At 36.6% G+C, this 21231-nt stretch overlaps 1 protein-coding gene and 1 long non-coding RNA gene across 3 annotated transcripts in view; one reads left to right on the top strand and one right to left on the bottom strand.

Annotated features, from left to right (window-relative positions):
* LOC137204464 (uncharacterized) overlaps nucleotides 1-21231 on the bottom strand; it is a 136917-nt gene that overhangs the window by 7502 nt on the left and 108184 nt on the right. For both annotated transcript variants that reach the window (XR_010933638.1, XR_010933637.1), the window contains 2 exons: nucleotides 10081-11822; nucleotides 890-971 (listed from right to left, as the gene is read on the bottom strand). This is a non-coding gene — a long non-coding RNA (uncharacterized lncRNA). The remainder of the gene's footprint in view (nucleotides 1-889; nucleotides 972-10080; nucleotides 11823-21231) is intronic.
* The window catches only part of ADGB (androglobin), a 187172-nt gene that overhangs the window by 97609 nt on the left and 68332 nt on the right, over nucleotides 1-21231 (top strand). Inside the window, exons 11-17 of the mRNA XM_067701839.1 lie at nucleotides 173-347; nucleotides 3225-3315; nucleotides 8005-8134; nucleotides 14835-14868; nucleotides 15740-15923; nucleotides 17117-17180; nucleotides 20867-20969. Coding sequence (XP_067557940.1) covers nucleotides 173-347; nucleotides 3225-3315; nucleotides 8005-8134; nucleotides 14835-14868; nucleotides 15740-15923; nucleotides 17117-17180; nucleotides 20867-20969 — 781 coding nt within the window. The remainder of the gene's footprint in view (nucleotides 1-172; nucleotides 348-3224; nucleotides 3316-8004; nucleotides 8135-14834; nucleotides 14869-15739; nucleotides 15924-17116; nucleotides 17181-20866; nucleotides 20970-21231) is intronic.

The raw sequence follows: 21231 nt of genomic DNA, 5'->3' as shown, positions 1-21231 counted from the left end.
AAAGAGTAATAGTGCTTATGTTAAGGGATGTAGAAATACGGGTGGTTATTTTTTTTCTTATTATCACTATGTCTCTCTAGTGGTGATAGTATTTTTATAATGACAAAAAGTATTATCTTAAGTGCATGAAGCAAATAGAAGAATCCTTTTAAATCTGCCTTCTACCTTTTAGGCTGATTCTGCTGAGAAGCTTAGGGAATATGGGCTTTCCCATACATGTAGCCATCCTGTGCTGGTGACAAGAACTAGGTCTTGCCCCCTTATAGCACCACCAAAACTACCTCCTATACCTCCGTGGAAACTCCTTCGTCAAAAAAAGGAAACTGTTATAACAGATGAAGCTCAAGGTATGAATAAATCTTATTAACATTTCTCTCTATGAAGTTCTAATAGTTTCATTTGTAATGAGATACATATCAAGGCAAACAACTCAACATTACAGTTAAAACCTTCATTTAATTTTATGTCCGAATTTTATGTCTTTAAAGGATTAATTCTGCACATCTCAGACGCCAAGCAGTTTGGTTTTCATGTCTAAACTGGCCAGATATATAAAGGCCATTCTTTGGGTGATGGCATTGTGATTATAACTGTGATAAAAAAGTGGTTTGTAGTAAATAACATAGAAGGTTAAATAGCATATACGTTAGACCACTGGTGTGAATTTCTAACATGGGCATCATTCTACAGTGCCCTGTAGGACATGATCTTTGAATTGACTGATTTCTGTTTGAAACTCCTATAGGAATAGGACTTTTACCCTGGGCTGGTTCCTGTGTCAGTGTTGTCATGTAGCCACAGTGAATGGCAGTAGTGCTCAGAAATACACAGGTTCACACAGGTTGAGAATGGGGCAGGGAGACTGTTCCCACCTTGTTCTTATTCTCACCTTTTATTTCTAAATTCCTCATAATCCATGTCTAATTCTTCGCTCCTTCAATCATTTTCTCGACAAGTCTTCATTTTTACTCCTTTTTCCATGAGCACCACGTTTGAATGGAAGAGAGACCAAGATGGCGAGAGAAGAAATGAGCGAGACCATAAATGAAAAATCAGGAGGAGAGGGGATTAGAAAAGAAAAATAATTAAAAAATTATGGCTTAGAGGAATAACTTAATTTGTTTATATTAATTCAACATAAACATATGGCCTTTCCGTAGCTAGTTTATACTTGCGATTTTTAATGAAGGGTGATAGAGAGTTGTGGTGCTATGGTCTACATATGTGTATGTGTGTATATATATTTCCCATTCCGAAAAGTTTAAATTATCTTTGTTCAAAAACAGCTTTTTTTGTTATCTTTTTTGTGTTCATTTCCTTGCTTTAGCATTTTCTTCCTTTGTCTTTTCCAATACCTCAGTATCTTCTAATTGTATCCATCCAGTAACAGGTCATCCCATTCTAGAAGTTATTGCATTAGGGTTCACAGGCCTGTCCTTGAATGAACAATGAAGACAAAGCCATGATGAACATACCTAGTGCCAGTTTACTAAAGGCATCCCCGAGAAGCATATAAATAAGCTTTAAGTGGCCGGGCTCATGAACCATGGCTTGTACCCTTATTGATGGTGCTTGCTGTGGCTTCTGCTACCAATTCAAGTGTTGCTGATCCTTCAGTGCAGGGGAGAGGAACCATATCTCAGTCACAGGGTAATACGTAAGTCTCGTTGGTACTCAGGATCCTAAAACCGCATTAGCCACAGAGATTGGAGTATTCACCTGTTCCTTGCCTCCTACTTCCAACCATAATTTACACGTTTTTAAGATATAAATAACAACTGTTAACCATGTAATTTTCCTCACATTTGCTTTCTGCCTACGTTTAAACAACCAGTACAGCTGGTGGCAAAGATTTTCTAGCACAACATGTTTTATCCTGGCCAGAAAAGAACAAAGATTAAAGAAATATCTGGTTTAGATATACAGGAGAAATGGTCAGTTCATCTCTTTTTTTTTTTATTAGACTTGTCTGCCTCTCTCCCTCCTGCTTGATTATTTCAGTTACTTCCTTACATTCCTTGAGTTTCTGCAACAGGCTGCTTGTGCCACCAAAGTGCCAACTGTTGCTTTGGATTCCAAGAACTTTCCAGTTTCCTCCCTCCCTCCTTCCCTTCCCTCCTTCCTTCCTATCTTCTTCTGTCTTTCCAACCAAAGATCAGCATTCACATGATGCTTGAAAGAAAATCTTTTACTACTGAATGCTATATTTTAGTTAAATGCATAGAGCCACACAACCGTTCTTCATTCAGAACATCAGGAATAGCTGAATGAAAGGAAAAATATTGAACATTCAGCTACTTCCTGATTCTGATATTGACTGTTGTGTAATTCTGTGTAATCTGATAGCTCCATTGTAAGCTGGGAAAGAAAACCTACGGATTGATGGGATTCCATAACCGCAGTGTCCTGCTTTGAGGCTCACCACATCATTGTCTTTCTTCTCTCTATTGGATTTAATATTTAAAGTGAAATTAAGAGGAAACAGAGAGAGAGAGAGAGACATCAATATAGAGGTTATCACAGAACAAGCACAGAGAAGTCATGTGCACTGTGTCATAGTCTCACTTCTCTTCGTCCTGTGGTCATCCTTTCTACTGCTATAGGAGCTTATTTAAAATAATTATGCCTAATGTTTAATTTCAATGTTCACCGTGTTAGTGCATGGGTTGTGTGCTATATCCATTGAGAATTTACATCTGTGTCAGCTTCAGATGTCTTTAGGAATACCCACAACATTTTTCTTGACTACTGCTTTCTTTTCTACTTATGACCTTTACTTTGTTACATTTTCTGTTCTTCCACTATCTCCATGTATTAGTCCACATTTTTTTCATGTCCTGAGAAACTGTGTTGTAGAGGTTAACTAAAAGAACACATTTTTAGCAAAAGACTTTTATAGAAAGTCTTTTGTGTATGTGAAATAGCAGCAAATGCCAAGTAATAACTCTAGAAGACATTGCTGACTTTCTCCCTTGAGACTTCATTGTTTCACGTTGTAAATCTGGAAAGCAACTGAGAAGTAGACTAAAGAAATCTCATATTGGTAGGATCTATAAAGTCCTTTTTAATACAAAACTTTATGTATCGTAGTACATTTCTATTTAACTCTATTGAAGTTTGCTGGGTAAATAGTTAATCTAATCAGTACTGCATTAAATGTCAAATTTTACATATAATCTTGGAAAATTTTAAAAAAGTACATCACACTACCTTTTTCTTTTTAGAATTAGTAGTAAAGAAGCCTGACCAGTTTCTTGAGATTTCAAGTCCGTTTTTGAATTATAGAATGACTCCATTTACAATCCCAACAGAAACGTAAGTATAGAACATTCTTTCCCATGAATTCATCTTGTTAACAGATGAAGCATTTTGTGATTTGTGCAGTTAAAAATGTATCCCTTGGTGACAAATGTATGAAAGTTTGTGTCAATGCACTGATCATAGGAAAATAAAATTTTTAGGTACTATTTCACAGTAATAAACAGTTAAGATAAATTTTGAATTGGTCGAAATGAGGCCTAAATATGTCTGGCTTTACAGTTTTGGCTTCTGTTTCAGAACAACACAGTATTTTGTTATACTTTAAAAATTAGCACTGGGGAATGTTTCTGGTTATTACCTGATAATTAAATCACAAGATCAAATGATTGTCATAAAAACCTGGGAGATGAAGTCTGTCACTCTTAGAGGAGAAAAAAAGAGCTAACTAAATACAACAGCAAAGACAATGAAGAAGAAAAAGGAGGAAGGGGAGGAAGAATCCAAATTTACTAATATTTGAATGTGACAATAGGGGTAGAAATAAAAATTATCATCCTGGGTCTAACATTTTTAATGAGTTCACAGTGGTGAAAAGGAAGTCCACAGATAGCAATAATGAGAAGGAATAGTGGGTGATACGATTATTACCACTAAAAGTGTGGTGATTTGTTATGAAGCAATTGACAACTAACACATGAATATATACATAATCAAGGATTATCAAAACTATTCTTTAAATTTGTGCAGTTAAATGTACTTCAATAATCCCTCAAAGTTGTAAAATATAAAAATAAATACTAGTATTTAAAATGGTTAAAAAAAAATAGGGATTCTAGAACCAAGGAATGTAATGACTGAAATTTTAGAATTCAGTGGATGTGTTTAATCACAGATAAGATACAGCAAAAAAAAGACAATTAGCAAAGTGGAAAATAGGTCAAAAGATAATATCCAGACTGAAGTATGGTGACCAAAAAAAAAAAAAATGAGGAAAAGTATAATAAAAGACATGTAAGAAAAGTTGAAAAAGACCAACATACTTGCAAGTGGGTCTCAGAAGTAGAGGAGAGTTTGGGGATAATCATGAAATAAAAATATAATGGCCAAAATTATCCCAAAAGTTAAGAAAAATCAAGTCAAGATTCAGCAAGTTCTGAAAAAAAGTCAAGTAATGTAAATGCGGAGAAAACTGCAGCTAGATAATCATAGTAAAACCATAGACAAACATAATACAATAATATATAGATATAAAGCAAAAGAAATACTGCAAAAAAATCAGCATGGATAAATGTCACACACAAACATATTAGACCAAAGAAATCTGGTATAAAAAGTATATAGTTTAATTATTCTATTAATATAGATTTTAAAAAGAAAAGAAAAAGCAACATATGGTGTTGGAAGTCTTGATAGTGGTTACCTGTGGCGAGGAGTGCTAGCTGTGATTGGGAAGCACGTCTGGCAGGGTTTGTGGAGTGCTGGTAATATTAGTATCTCTTGATCTGAATCTGAATATCTCTTGATCTGATATGGCCATATTTACTTGGTGATTTTTCAGCAAGTTTTACATTTATGATGTGTGTACTTTTTTGAATTTTTTTTAAACTTTATTAGAACATCATTAAAAGTTTTGAATGGCTTATAGGTCACAAATATAATGACAATTAGATGTGTTTCATCCTCCTCTTGGATATATTAAAATCCACGATAAGAATATAAGCTGATGGGGTTTCCCTGGTGGTGCAGTGGTTGAGAATCTGCCTGCTAATGCAGGGGACACGGGTTCGAGCCCTGGTCTGGGAGGATCCCACATGCTGCGGAGCAACTAGGCCCGTGAGCCACAACTGCTTAGCCTGCGCGTCTGGAGCCTGTGCTTCGCAGCAAGAAAGGCTGCAATAGTGAGAGGCCCACGCACCACGATGAAGAGTGGCCCCCGCTTGCCACAACTAGAGAAAGCCCTCGCACAGAAACGAAGACCCAACACAGCAAAAATAAATTAATTAATTAATAAACTCCTACCCACAACATCTTAAAAAAAAAAAAAAGAATATAAGCTGATGAATAAAAGCAATCAAAATTTAGATCAGAATTCTGTTCATTGTACTGTCCTACTTTTAGAGCTTCTTTACATCATAGCCTGTTAATTTAAATTTTATGGACTCTAGTTAAGTTGAAAATATTAGAAACATTATTCAAATGTTTTAACTTAAGGCTCCTGCAGTTCTATGCATCAACGATTAAACACTGAAAAGTGGGTGAAGAGGGACCCCCTAGGCAGCACTGGTAGACAAACATGGCATTTAGCCATGTCAAGCTTTATAAACAGAAGAAACAATTTGCTGCTTCTTTGGTTTTAAAAATTTGTTCTGTTATGTATTTGCAAATCTAGTTTTCCTCAAACTTTCATTTTAACTTATAAAAAATCTTATTTTATACATAAATTATTAATTTCTATAAAAGTTTTAAATAAATTTAGTTAGCTGAATTTAAACATTTTAAATTGCATTTACAACCGTACTATATATTATTTTTGCTTTAAGTAATTCTTGAAAAGCCAAAAATCATCATAAATAAAATCTTGCCAATTATATAAATCATCATTAAAAGTTCAAATAATCAAAATGTTTTTTGGTAACCTTGGTTTTTCCTACGTACACTACTGGTTTTTACAAACCAAAATTTTCTTATACCTATAACTTAATTATAAACCTAAAATTAAATATAAAGCTACACATTGTATAGCCTAATTTGTTGGATTATGTAACATGCTACACTTCTTTCACCTGTTACAAATACAAAATACCACATAAAGACAGAATTTTCTTAAACTTAACATAAAAATACTAATGCTTTATACTTTTTCCAATTAATTTTATAGTTAGTGTTATCCACTAAGATGATGATTTTACCATATTCCAAATAACTTCTGATTATCTCTTAGCTTACTGAGATTGCATATTACTCAAATATTTTGCGGATTGTATGAACCAGAGCTGCATACCACCAGGACAAATTTTCTCAGGATTCAAACTGTCACACGCAGGCTTCTAGAATCCCTATGCCAAGAGAGACCACAAATGAGTTGGTTTCATAACCTGAACTTCCGACATTGACTCTCTTACTTAATTTTCGTATGCTTTCTTTCAGCGTTTTTACCTAATTAAGTTGCATGAAATTCTTTAACCCAGGTCTAGGTGACTTCAACACTTGATTGGATTCAATCAAGTGATTGGATTCAGTGAACTAATCTATCCACTGCTTGAACCTGTTATGAATTCCCTAGTATATCCATTTTATCTGGCAGAGCCCAAAGCAAAAATATGTGAATGGCATTTCCTTGCACCTGACTGCTGGACAGAGTTCTCAGGTCAGCATAAGAGCAAGCCGGTTTTTTGGCCAGCCTTGGAGAATGAGTGCTACACAACTGCCTCTCCTTGGAACACTGTCAATGTAGTAACAACATGCCCGGTTTGCCCAGTCCTGGCTCCTGGCCTTGTTTTAGAGAATCAGAGCCTCACAGATATGTTTGTGCTACCCTCTAGTGGCAGTTTCAGAGACACTTAGCTTGAGGTGAACCAAGTTTTACAGAACACGAGCAAGGAAAAATCCAAAAGTATGGGAAGTTCTGTATACATGAAATTTAATACTATCTTTGAAAGACCTAATATATTTGTACTATAACAAATATCTTTTTATTGTACCCATAAACTTCTAGCTGTGGCAACACTGATTTGGGGTCATGTCAGCAATAACTTGAAAGAAAATACTGTACGCTTGGGTAGCTAGTATAAATATCACAGTTGTAAACGTAAGGGCTCAACATGCATCATTAAATTTTTGACTCTAAGCCCTATTTCACTGCTACATTACTCTGATACTTAATTAAATCACTTCTAAATGCCAGGTTCCTATGTGTTCTGATCATCAACATTCAAAGATGGCCACCATAGCTTTAAAATAAATAGCGTTCCAGAAAAGTTTTACACCATTGCAGTGACTGATAGAGAATATTGCTCCAGTAGTATATATAGCAATTAAATATTTTTTAACATGAAGCAAAAGAAATTACTGGTTGTAAAGTAATGAGAATGATAAAATGAAAAAAATCAGAACTTCCTATTGTTGACCAAACATCACTATGCAACGGAATACTATTCAGCCATTCAAAAAGAAGGAAATCTTGCCATTTTTGTGACAACATAGATGGACCCTGAGGACATCTCAAGTGAAATAAGTCATACAGAGAAAGACAAATACCATATGATCCCACTTATACGTGGAATCTAAAAAAGACAGACAAGCAAACATACTCACAGATACAGAGTACAGGAGAACAGACTGATGACTGCCAGAGGCAAGGCATGGGGGTGGATGAAATGGGTGATGGGGGTCAAAAAGTACAAACTTCCAGTGGTAAAATAAGTAAGTCCTGGGGCTATAATGTGTAGCATGGTGACTATAGTTAATAATACTGGGTTGTATATTTGAAAGTTACTAAGAGAGTGGACGTTAAACGTTCTCATCACAAGGAAAAAAAATTGTAACTGTGTGTGGTGACCTACGTTAACTAGAATAGTGGTGATCATTTTGCCATATATACAAATATTGACTCATTATGTTGTATACCTGAAACTAATATAATTTTATATGTCAAGTATATCTCAGTAAAAGCTGCAGTTATTTATTAGTAGCTTTAAACAAGAGATTAAGATAACAGAAGTTTTTTTCTTTTTTTTCCATTAGTCATTTTGTACGAACTTTGATTAAGAAAGGGGTGCTTCCAGGATCTGGTTTATCTTCCCTTACTGAAAATGATGAAACTACAACCGTTAGCCAGACAGACTTAAGTCAATTGATAAGAACTATGTCTCAGGTAACTATGTTACTCTTATTATTAGCCTGATTCTTAACTATAAAAAAATTTTTTCTTAAATTGTGAAATATATTATACATAAATGCATTTGAGCAGAATAAAGAATACTGAAACTAAACCTCTTACGTACCCATCTTCTAGATTAGAAAGTGGAATATTCACCTCTCATAGATGTCTCCTGTGTTCTGTTTTTTTTGGGAGTGTGCACTGCACGGCATGTGGGATCTTAGTTCCCCAACCAGGGATTGAACCCGTGCCCCCTGCAGTGGAAGCACAGTCTTAAACACTGGACCACCAGGGAAGTTCCACATGTGTCTCTTCTGAATTGTATCTCCTATCTGCCATACAAGGTCTGGTATTTGTCAACTGCACGCTCTTCTAATTTTGTCAGTTATGTACACGTTTATGAACAATATATAGCTTGGTTTCATTGTCATCCTCATTTTATTTTTGTGGGCTCTTGTATTAATTCTTCTGGGATTTCTTAATGTTGCTTATGAGATTTGTCTCTTTTGCCACATGTTACAGTTCATTTATTTCACTGGCCAAAGGTATTTAATACATAACTAGTCTACCATTTAAAAACATCTTTCACAGTGTTAATGGCTACATTCATTGCTTTTTGTTTCTTGCTATTGCAAGCAGTGGTACCATGACTCATCTTGACTGTCCCTGTACACACACGCAAGAGTTTCTGTAGTTCCAGGGTTTGTGAACTTTTATGTGTTATGTCTCCCTTCGTCAATTTTCTAAAACACATGATGAATACAATTTCTCTCTTTCTGCATATGAGCTGAGGATTGGCAACAGGGAACAGTGGAAAGCAGAACAGCTGTCTGGGTTAGCACCGTGTGAACATACAAGTTCACGATTTGGTGGTTGAAGGTATACTAAAGGATAGCTCCCAGATAGTTGGGCAGTTCAGGTTACAAGAGTGTCTAGACAGGAAGATGTGGCCACATGGAGTCTGACAATGGGCCTAATAACTGCTGTAACTTCAAGCATATGTGACATTTTGGATTTTGCAGCAACTCTAATATAATGTAAAATATTGTGATTTTTTTCATGGATAAAGTCACAGTTATTGCCAATAACACTGTAGCTACTCACCTGCATTGATAAATTGAAAACTGAAGAAAACTGAATGCTGAACTTCAGCTAAAGATGAAAATAATCTTTCAAGCAGCCATGTTCATGGATTCCTAAAATCTAACCATGGGCCCCAGTGGATACTAGCCTAGGAAGCTCCGTTCTAGGATATGAATCTGGGAGCATCACTGATGGGTAATAGGACATTCACCTTTTAACCTTACAATAAAATGCACTGGATGAGAATTTTCTCTGCACCACATTCTGGCCAACCCATATATTGTCTGATGTTTCAACTTCTGTCAGTGTGGTAGGTGGGAAAGGGTTTTAATGCATAATATATTTGCATGTTCAAAAATAAAATTATAAGGCACACATCAAGAATTCTTGTTTCCATGTAAGTACTTCTCCCACTTTCACTGCTTTGCCCTCTGTAGGACACTTTCAGGGTGTCTTTATGTAAATATAAAGAAACACAATATTCCACCTTTTTCTACTCAAAACTTAATGAAATTTTTTAAAGTTTTTACTTAGTAAATACTGGAGATAATTTCACTATGCCTAAAGAGCGTCTTTATTCTTAAAGTCACATACTCTTTCATTATGTGAATGAACCAGAGTTGATTTCTGCCAACCTCTATAAATGGTATAAGATACATTGGAGGGCAGAGAATCACATGCAGGTAAACACATTTTTTAGAATTAGTTGAAAAGGAGAGACTAACAGATGAGAAATCTTGCAAGAAGAATGAATAGACTTAAACATTGTTAAACTTTTTTTCTTAATTTCAAAGTATTGTATGCAATAGTTTTAAAGAGTCAAAAGTTACCAAAAAGATAATCATAAAATAACCAACCTGTATTACCCCTCCTCATTCTTTAGCCTTCCTCCCCAGAGTCAGTCACTTTTATTTAAGCGTTTCTTCTGCTATGTGTCTCCATATTTCTGAGTAGCAGAGGCTTTATGAAGGCAGAGATCTTGATCTTTTATCATATACTGTTTCTCCCTCAGCACCTGCAAAGATGCCTAGCACATGACAGACACTGTTACGTATTTGTTGAATGGCTGAATTCCGTTCTTTCTCCATCTATCAATGAAACATTATCTCTCGACCTCTTGCTATAGAAGATAAGGATTTAGCACTCCTGTATTCGCTTACCATCCCATACCTCCACTTTCCTCTGTCTTCAAGATTTTTTCATTTCACAAGTTTTTGTCCAATCAGTACTCTAGCTGTGAGGCTGGATACCAGAGCAGACCCCGTTGAGATTTCGTGAGCTGTTACGTAATGCTTCTCACCTAACAGGGATGAAACTGTTGGGGAAGCTAAGAGTTCTACGAGCCGTAAGAGCTGGAGCCCTAACGGTGGAAATGAAGGGCTCTGCATTGTGGCTTGATTGGCAGGATCTCTGACTGAGATGCCACTGCCTCCTGGGAGTCTCAGTGCCCCCTGTATATTTCCCAGGCCTCTCACAGGTCTGGCTCCTGGCTCGTAACTGGGACTGGCTGCATAACTTGTGGAATGAAAATGCAGGGCCCCTTGTTCAACAGTTATTAAGAATGTCAAGAGAGTGACAGCAGAGCATTAAAACAAACACAGGGCCCTTCTGAGCCCAGCGCCCTGAGTGATCACACACTCATGAAGCCGGCCCTGCTCTTGATCTTGCCTTCGACACACAATCTGGCTGATAGACCGCAGGCATTAGTGACGTGTGCCATTTCAGGCCGAAGCACTTAATGAGTCTGCACGTGGCTTTGCAGCTCTCTGCTTCTCCCACAACCATCAGGAAACTGCGTATCCCAGTGGCAAGGCTACATGGTACAAGTTTCTAGATCCCTACATCACAACTGGGAAAGGAATCCCTTGAAAAGGAGCCCCCCAAAATAGGCTGAATATGAGGGAGAAGTTAAACCTATGTGTTAAGTCATTGAAATTTCAGGATTGGTTTGTTATCTCAGACTAGCCCAGCCTAATATAGTTCATGTTTTTAAACAGCAAAATTACCCTACCTTTGCCCTTAAGATAGATACAAATATTAGGGACAATAGGCCTGTTTTCAGACCTTCCTTAGGAATTAATATTTAGTGCAAGTCAGGCATTAATTATTTACCTGTTTCCTTTTCCACCTTCATCATTACTTCAAGCTGTAATAGAAGGATGGTAATAAAGAAAAGTATTCTTCCGTTAAAAAATATTCTAGCTGTGGAAGGATTTTTATTGGAGAGACAAATTTCTTTTCTTACACAACTTTTTGTACAAACCAATTACTTCATTTTTTTTCTATGACACATTAGGAAGCCTTCCCAAACACTCTTTTTTAAGAAAAAGGAACACCATTGAACAAATACCTTTAAACCCCATTTACCACACAAACACATCAGATTACCAATGCCACCTGTTTTCCTGGAGATATCACCCTCTGGAATCCTTTGCTCTCTTGCTCTTGTTCCAGCTGATGGAAACTTGCACCTGTCATCATTGGACTTTCTTTTCTCTCTCTCCTCTGATGGATTTTCTAATTCTTGGAAACGATGCTCTCCTGCTACTTGATACCCTCATTTAGGTGGTGCACATCTTCTAGTACTCCCTGAGAAAAACTGCGTGGGAAGTGAAAATGATGAGGGGTTCGTATGCCTGCAGATGTCTGTATTCCACCCCCTCCCCTGGTTTATATTTTGGCGTGTTGTAGGATTACAGTGTAGATGTTCTTTCTTTCAGAATTTTAACTCTGTTCCTTAACTTTTGTCTTTTACCTTCAACCATTGCTCTTAAGAATACAGATAACATTTTGATTCTTGATCTGTTCTGTATGACTCTTGTTTTTCCCCTCTGGGTATGTTTTAAGACATTCCTTCCATTCTTGAAATAAGAAAAATTTACAGTGATTGGCCACGTAAATGAGTCTGTTTACATGAACTGTGCTAGGTACTCCATGAGCCCGTTCAACCTGGATACTCAAGTTTTTCAGTTCTGCAGAATTTTCTTATACTTTTTCCACAAGAATTTCCTTTTCTGAGAACAGTAATATTGAATACATTCACATTGCTGTGCCACTAACCTCCAGAAATCATTTCATCTTACAAAACTAAAACTTTATACCCATTAAATCATTCTGCATTCCTGCCCCTTTTCAGCCCCTTAAAACCACCATTCTACTTTTTGTCTCTAGGATTCTGATTACTCTAGGTACTTCATATAAGTGAAATCATACAGTATTTGTATTTTTGTGGCTGGCTTACTTCACTTAGTAAAATGTCCTCATCCATGTTCATGTGTCCATGTTCATCCATGTTGTACCATGTGTCATAATTTCTTTCCTTTAAGGCTGAATAATATTCCATTGTGCATATACATATACCACCTTTTGTTTATCCATACATCCATCAGTGGATACTTGGTGAATAATGCTGCTATGAACATGCGTGTATAAATGTTTCTTTGAGATGCTGCCTTCAGTTCTTTTGGGTATATACTCAGATGTGGAATTGTTGGATCATACGTTAATTCTATTTTTAGCTTTTTCAGGAACCACCGTACTGTTTTCCATAGCAACTGCACCATTTTATATTCCCACAGAAAGTACAAAAAGGTTCCAATTTCTCTACATCCTCACCACATAACAGTAACAATTAACACTTGTCATTTTCTGTTTTTTTTTCTTTTTTCTTTAACAGTAGTCATCCCAGTGGCTGTGAGAGGGTGGTATCTCATTGCAGTTTTGATCTGTATTCCCCTAAGGATGAGTGATGTGGAGGACGTTTTCCATGTGCTTGTTGGCCATTTGTATATTTTCTTTGGACAAATGTCTATTCAAGTCCTTTACCCATTTTTAAATTGGGTTTGTTTATTTTATATTGTTTTTGTAGAAGTTCTTCATATATTCTTGATGTTAACCCTTTACTAGACATATGAGTTGCAAATAATTTCTCTCATTCCATAGGTTGCATTTTCACTCTGTTGATTATGTCCTTTGAATGACAGAAGATTATTTATGTAGCCCTATTTATTTTTACTTTTGCGGTCTGTGTTTTTATTGTCATATCTAAGAAACCAATGTCAAATCCAATGTTGTGAAGATTTTTACCTATGTTTTCTTTGAAAAGTTTTTTAGTTTTCTTCTCTGAGTCTTTTGTATCAACTTTACATCCAAACTTTCTATTGAATTTATTTCACTTTCCTATTTTTAGTTTCCAAGAACTGTCTCTTGTTCTTTATTGTGTTTTTATAGTTTATTTGATAAATGAATATCTTCTTAACTTTCTGATATTACTAACTTAAAAATTTCTCCCTATATTATCATTTCTGATTCCTGTGACTCTCCCTACCCACACCCATTAGTTTATTTCTTTTATATGAGACTCTTTCCTCAATTATCTAGCAATTCTTTGTTGTACACATATATTTAAGGAATTTATGAAATTAAAGAGCTGCTGATTAGAAGAAGCTTTATGGCATGGATAGAGCTTGTCAACTGGAAGCTTTAATTTGAGATAATTGGGGGTAAATGAGCCTCATTTGGGGTGGGACTAGCTCCAAATATCAGATTCCCTGAGGATTTTCCCTGGCTCTGTTCAGTGTCTCAGGTTAAGGGTCCTCTAATCTCCCTGCTGGGGTGGAATGTGGTCATAAGGATTGTTATATCCTTACCCACCAGAGTTATTAAAGCTGAGCAGCACAGGGTTCCTGAGAGTCTCAAAGTTCAACATGTGGATGTTCACTTAATTCCTCTCCTCTCTGTGTAGTAAACTTTCTTGCTTCCCACAGTATCCGTGAACCCAGATCTGGAGACTTTTCATTTAATTTCTCTACTTGAAGCAACTTCCAGTGTCCTATTTAAGCAGAAGAAGGATAGATGCTAAACCAGAAGGGATTAGGGAGAAGTGGGGATTTGTCTGTTCCTTATATAGACATTCAACCCATCCCTGTATTTCAACCTGTATCTCATTCTGTCCTTCCCAGTGCCCGCTAATTGTTTCTGGGGTCCTAAGGTGTGGAAGGGCTTGCTTCTCACCAGCACTTAGTGTTCAGTTTTGTCTACTCTGTTGTCTTCTCCACACACTTTACATCATCCAAAATATCACCCATCAGTCTGTATAAATTTATACCATTTTATCTTTTATACTTATTTTAATTGTGTCCCAGAGATAACAGAGTTATACATGTGAAGCTTATTTTCCCTGTTAAAAATTTGAGAAAACATTTTTATAATTTGAAATAATCCTTAGGTTCCATACACTAATTATCAATCATAATCTCATTTTACTCAATCTGTATTAATTATAGGTGCCTCATACCAACTAGTATATCTACTCGGGGATATTACTGTTTTTATTTAACTTTTATTATAAGATTCAAAGGTTTAATACACTCATATCTTCTGTATTTTAATGTCACAAACTTAAACTCTCAGCCAAATTCACATCTTTTGAATTTTAAGGTTAAAAACAAATTTCATTTTGCTGTAGGTTTTAGTAAGTATTTGTAGAAATCTATTTCTTCAGTGTTTAAAAGACTGTATTAACTCTTTTAAAAACTGTGGTGCTTTAGAGAGCTGTAATGTTTTGTCGAATTTATAAATGGTTTCTTAGCGTGTTCCTTTCATCTCACAGGGTAATGCTGCTTCACAAGCTATACTCAGAAAAGGTAAATTAATAATCTTCTCGTGACTTTTTTTCACAGACATCAAAGCACAAAGGGGTCTCTGCTTCTTGACAGCTTTTTGCTCTCCCTCCTCCTGGCTCTCAGCAGCCTCCCTCCAGTGCTTTCTCTGATGTGTTGAGTCTAATCTGCTCTGGGCTAGAAAAATCAGATAATCTCACTTGTTAAATTCAAGCTTAAAGTCAAAATAAAAGACTATCTGATTAAAGTCCCATGAGTAAAGTTCTTGTGTCTTAATGCATGCATGTTATGATCAAAGCACTGAAACCACTGCAAATTCCTCAGATCCTAAATAAAGACTTGACCAAGGCTAAAATCCAAAAAAGTGTTATGTGGCGTGTGTGTCTATAACATTTTGGTTCAAGAAAAGTGTATGAGAACTTTATGCCATTTCTTGATAAACATAAAATAAGATTACGGAATCACTGACTGCAGGGCTTACAGAAATACATCAATCACAATAGATCTTTCAAGTTTTTGCTTCTCCTTCTGTTGTCTGCGTTAGCCCCTCTTACATGAATATGTCTGTTTACAGCAGATTTTAAATACATAAACCAGCTAACTTCTGTTATAACTTTAGTCTCTAAAGAATGTGTGCACAAATTTATGAAAGTGATTTCAAAATTTCTGGACACCCTGCATGTAAGTTCTGATTAAATTCTCCTGAGGGTATGAAAATGGGTCTTTGTATGGACCTCTACAAATTTGAGGCCTGCATGTGAATTATTATCTCAGTAAATATTTTCTCAAAAATAGATTTTGATATGTGAGCTCTCCTCTACAATTTTTCATATCTTAATAATTTAATATTTAACAATTAGGTATGTTTGACATGGCTGTCTTCTGCTGTACACAGATGAACTACCAGACTATGGATTGAATGATGCAGCCCATCCAGCTGAAGGAATCAGTCTGGAAAGAGATTTGGTCAGCCAGACAACAGCAACACAGGAAAAATCGAAGGAGGAACTTGCAACAGTAAATAATGGTGTTTCTAAAGAAATATGGTTAGATTTTGAAGACTTCTGTGTGTGCTTTCAGTAAGTATACATTTTTGTGTGCATTTACTACAGTGGGTATATAAGCTATTCATTTTTAGCTTTCATTTAAAAGAGTTAAGCCAATATTAGTCTGGTGTTGATATAATATCAAACAAAACTATTAGAAGGATATTTACAATAGCCAGGTCATGGAAGCAACCTAAATGCCCATCGACAGACAAATGGATAAAGAAGATGTGGTACATATATACAATGGAGTATTACTCAGCCATAAAAAGGAACAAAATTGGGTCATTTGTAGAGATGTGGATGGACCTAGAGACTGTCATACAGAGTGAAGTAAGTCAGAAAGAGAAAAACAAATATCATATATTAATGCATATATGTGGAATCTAGAAAAATGGTACAGATGAACTGGTTTGCAAGACAGAAATAGAGACACAGATGTAGAGAACAAACGTGTGGACACCAAGGGGGGATAGTGGGGGGGTGGGGGGATGAATTGGGAGATTGGGATTGACATATATACACTAATATGTATAAAATAGATAACTAATAAGAAAAAACAATATTAGAAGGAAATATGGATGAGTTGATTGTCCACATGAAACATGAATAGCCAAACCAGTCTCAGGCCAGTTTCAGCTTATCCTCAAAGACTTATTTGTTTATTAAGATGAAGGCAGTTTATCCACTGAAGGAGATCATTTTTGTCCCTTTCAGACAACTAATTCAATACAGTTATTATTTTTTCTCAGCTTTATTGAGATGCAATTGACAAATAAAATTGTAAGTATTTAAAGTGTACATGGTGATGAACTGATACACATATATATTGTGAAAGATCCCCCCCATCAAGTTAACTAACATATCTATCACCTCATATATTTATTTTTTTATTGTGTGTGAGAACATTTACGTTCTATTCTCTTAGCAAATTTTAATTATACAATATAGTGTTATCAATGATAGCTTCCATGTTATACATTAGATCTTCAGACCTTATTCATCTTATAACTGAAAGTTTGTGCCCTTTTTACCAATCTCTCCCTATTTTCCTCACCTCCAGCCCCTGGCAACCACTTTTTTCCTTTCTGAGTTGTTATTATTTTTTTAACTTTCATCTGTCTTTACCTGTTTTGCCTATAATTATTTGCTTCTGAGAAACTTAGCATGTAGTACTGTTTTGTTGCATATGATGACAATAACCTGTTATAAATAATGTTTTTCAGGAATATATATATTTTCCACAAGCCAAGTTCATATTGCCTTAACTTTCAAAAATCAGAATTCAAGGTAAATAGATAATGATCTCTTTTCTTTCCCTTCTTAAATTTTTAATGGAATCATGCTAGTGAAAAACACTTTCAAATTTATCAAGCATTTCTAAACTTCTAACATAATTATATTTAAAAATTTAAGGGACTTCCCTGGTGGTCCAGTGGTTAAGACTTCGCTTTCCAATGCAGGGGGTGCGGGTTTGATCCCTGGTTGGGGAGCTAAGATCCCACATACCTTGCGGCCAAAAAAACAAAACATAAAACAGAAGCAATATTGTAACAAATTCAATAAAGACTTTAAAAAATGGTCCACATCAAAAAAAAAATCTTAAATAAAAAATATTTAATTCTTAGGGTCTTCTACTAATCTCTGATATAGACAATAAGCAAAATTCTTCTACCTCATATCCCCAGGTGTGATCCATCTGATTGTGTTGCACTGGTTCAATGCTGAGCCGCATTATTATATAAATTCACATAAAGGAAGTTTTGACTTATGAATAAATGAAGGAAAAGCACAAGTAAATTCACTACATTTGATTTCAATTAGTGTTTACTGACTTGCGCGCAATTCCTAAAATATAAGCACATTTTCACTAACGTTTCTGTTATTTTTGTCCACGTTCTTCCCTCTGTCTGGAGTTCATTCTTCTTCATCCTTATTGCCTTCATCTAGCTAACACCTAGAAGTCCTTCAGAACAGCATGGATGTCCTTGACCCTGTGAGACCTCCTTCCCTGCCTGTAGAGTCTGGGTCAAGTACCCTGACTCCATGCATTCTGTATGACTGTCCCCACCCAGACACTTCCCTCCCTCCATCCTAACTGCATGGTCACTTCTCTGTGCCCCTCTACCTACCCACCCACTTTCTGTCAGCATCTTAAGGACAACTCTGTCCTTTTCTTTACTTTTGAAGTACAGGTCCTGGTATGAAGTAGGAGATTGGTAAAAAAAGAAAAAAAAAATTGTTGAATGAATTAACGAACAAATGTCACATTGAGTGGAATTTTGTGGAAAACTATGAAACATATCCTGGGAAACTAAATTGCGCTGAAACTTGCATGTCGCTTGTATGGGGCCCTGCAAGCCCCCAGCGATACTCCCCCGACATCTCCATGAGCTGCATGCAGAGCTGGAGGGGGAAGTAGGAGGCTTGGTGATGACTTCTCCCTTTGCACTTGTACTAGATGAAAATGCAGGCAGAGAAAACCGTTTGTGCATCCCTCAAGAGGTGCTCTGTAGCTGGTTGCCTGCTCTGAAAGTGAGAATCAGGTCTGTAGTAGTGACTGGGGTGGGGTTTGCAGGGGTGGCAGAATGGGTGACCAGGTTCTGAAGTCTATCTATAAAATCACCCAGAGGAATGCTTTGATTTTACGAATTTTACAAAAAACAAAACAAAACAAAACAAGCCTGTTAATTGGGAATAGCAGAACCCAGAGTACAGTATGAGAATAATATACCATTTACAGTTAACTTAGGAATGTTGTCATATTCAAAATATTGGCAATATTTAAATGATAGTCATTTATAGGTGCTGACTCTGTTTCTAGCCCTGACCTAGGTTCTTTATTACATCAACTCCTCATACCAAACTCAATGAAAGGACAATTATTATTATCAATTTTCAGGTTAGGAAACTGAGGCAGACCAAGTTTGGGTAAAATGCCCAAGATCACCAAATTAGTAAGTGGCGCAAGCATCACGAGAACTGCGTTTATCCGATGTGAAACCTGCGCCTTTCTCACTAGCACACCTTTGGAGGAAGCAGATGAGTGGCTCTGGAGCTAGACTGCCGGGTTTTGAATCTAGATTGCATCTGAGGTGGGACTCTGAGCAAGCTATTTAAGTTCTCTTTGCCTCAGTTTTCTTATTTATTCAATGGCAGGGACAGACCAACATCATAGAGTTGAGAAATAAATGAGAGAACATGTGTGAAACACTTAGAAGACTGCCTAATACTTAGTAAGTGAAAATAAATGCTGGCTGTCATTATTACTAAGAGCAGTTAGCATATGAGTTTTTGTTATACATCACCACCCTAATATATATGTGTATGTGTGTTCGGAAAATGGCCAACTGTTCTTTGTTCCGATCCTATTTTTATGAAGTGATGGTAAAAGGAGAATTTTATTTTCCTTTTAAAGTCCCAGCTTAGCAAAATAAAATGACGGCATCCATTATGAGTCCCTTCATTCCCCTGAATTTTTTTTTTTAACATCAATGGTCTGAGAAAATGATGACTTTTTCTTAGAGGATGTTTTTGGTACCCAAACTTAATGGCCTTTAATCTGGATTGTTCGTGGTCTGAGGCCAGACAGTCCTGATGTTAGTGGCCACAGGCGCTACCAGCTGAGCTGGAGACACAGAGCCTGAGGCCTGTCTGCCGCACATCCCTCAGCTGTCCCCTGGGAGATGTCATGGGGGTTGGCAAGGGGCTCACAAAGGTGTCTGGTCCCTGCATCAGAGCAGAGCCCCTGAATGTGGCCTCGGGGGCCATCTCACCCTCAAATTCTCAGGCTCTTTAAAATGACAACAAATGATGTCTAGGCAGAATCCCCTCCTCAGCCACACAGGCTGCGCTGGCAAATGCAGGGCCCTTCATAGTTTTAGATAGTGTTTGAAACAACTGCCTCTATCACCAACATGTGGCAGCCAAAAGAAAACAAATGAAATAAAGTCTAATGCTAACTATTGGAAGACACTGAGCGAAGCGATCATCTTCATTAGTTACACTGTACCAAGCATTTCTAGAAATCTTGTTATATTTGATTAATAAGGATTTCTTTTTTCACAGTATTGCTAGAGATTTTTCTTTTGTATTGCAACTTGTGATTTAAATATTGTTGTTCAATAGTATAGAAAGCTTTTAAAGTATAATGACAAATTAACACATTTACAATATATCATCAGTCAAAATTATGCTGAAGCACTGGGAAACTGAAATGCAGTAATAGCCCAAAAATTGTGATCAGTATTGGAGTCAGGTAGATAGACAGACCTACTCTTGAATCTCAGCTTTTCTACTTGCAAGTACTGTGACCTTCGGCAATTTACTTACCCTCTCTGTGTTTCAGTTTCTCCGTCCATAATTATGGATATTAACGGTACCCACATAAGATGGATTAAAATCATATTCATGTAATCCTTATGTGGCTGTCCACTAAAGGACATTCCAGTTGTGCTCAGTGCTTTCTTGCATGCCCAAAACAAAAATCCAGTTTGGTTCATTAGCGTACAATGGGTATATTTCTGAAGATCTTGTAGAAAGAAGGAATAGAGGGTTTATATCAAAAACCACCAAGTAGCATACATTTCCATTCTCTGCCAAAGTTACTCCATGGACTGTTTGCTTATTAAGGACCTATCCTCTGAGTACTGCTCAGCTCTGGGCTCAATCTCTTCGTCTATTTGTCATTTCTGGAATAAGCATATCCCTTTTCTTTACTCACGGGGAAGAGCTTTGGCTCTCTCTGATATGGTGGCCAGTCTCACACAGGCCCTGCAGACCCAGCTTCCGTGGACTGCTGCCAACATTCACCGGTGTGATTTTCTTCCTATCATTAAACCTGTAAAGTACTTATCATGGTGTCTAGAACACAGTAAATTCTCTATAAATGTTAGATATTGTACTTTTAATAGAAGTGGAAAATACAGCATTAATAGGCTGATATGAAATACAATGATTGGTCTCATTTCTTGCAGTTCTCAGATGAACGTGTGTCCTACTATCTATTTGTGGACAGTCTAAAGCCCACTGAACTACTGATTTGCTTTTCTGCATTGGTACGCTGGGGAGAATCTGGAGGTAAGAAGGCTATGAGAAAATTACTGTCTGAGATCCCAACTCACTTTCTGTTCAGGGAAAATGTATAATGTGTGAAGGAACTTATTCCCTCTCCAGACCTCCTAAGATCTTCCTACTCCTCTGACATCAAGGATTATACTCACTCTTGCCACCTGTCCCTCTCCGTGTTGTGGTCTTATGGTCACCTCTTGAGCACACCTGGTCCCTCTGTTTTGCTTTCTACCTATACAAGTCATCATTCTTTTTTTTTTTTTTAAGATTT

Source organism: Pseudorca crassidens, chromosome 13 (genome assembly GCF_039906515.1).
Source record: "Pseudorca crassidens isolate mPseCra1 chromosome 13, mPseCra1.hap1, whole genome shotgun sequence".
Taxonomy (NCBI): domain Eukaryota; kingdom Metazoa; phylum Chordata; class Mammalia; order Artiodactyla; family Delphinidae; genus Pseudorca; species Pseudorca crassidens.
Note: the sequence above shows the minus strand (reverse complement) of the source record. Positions and strands in the feature narration are given on the sequence as shown.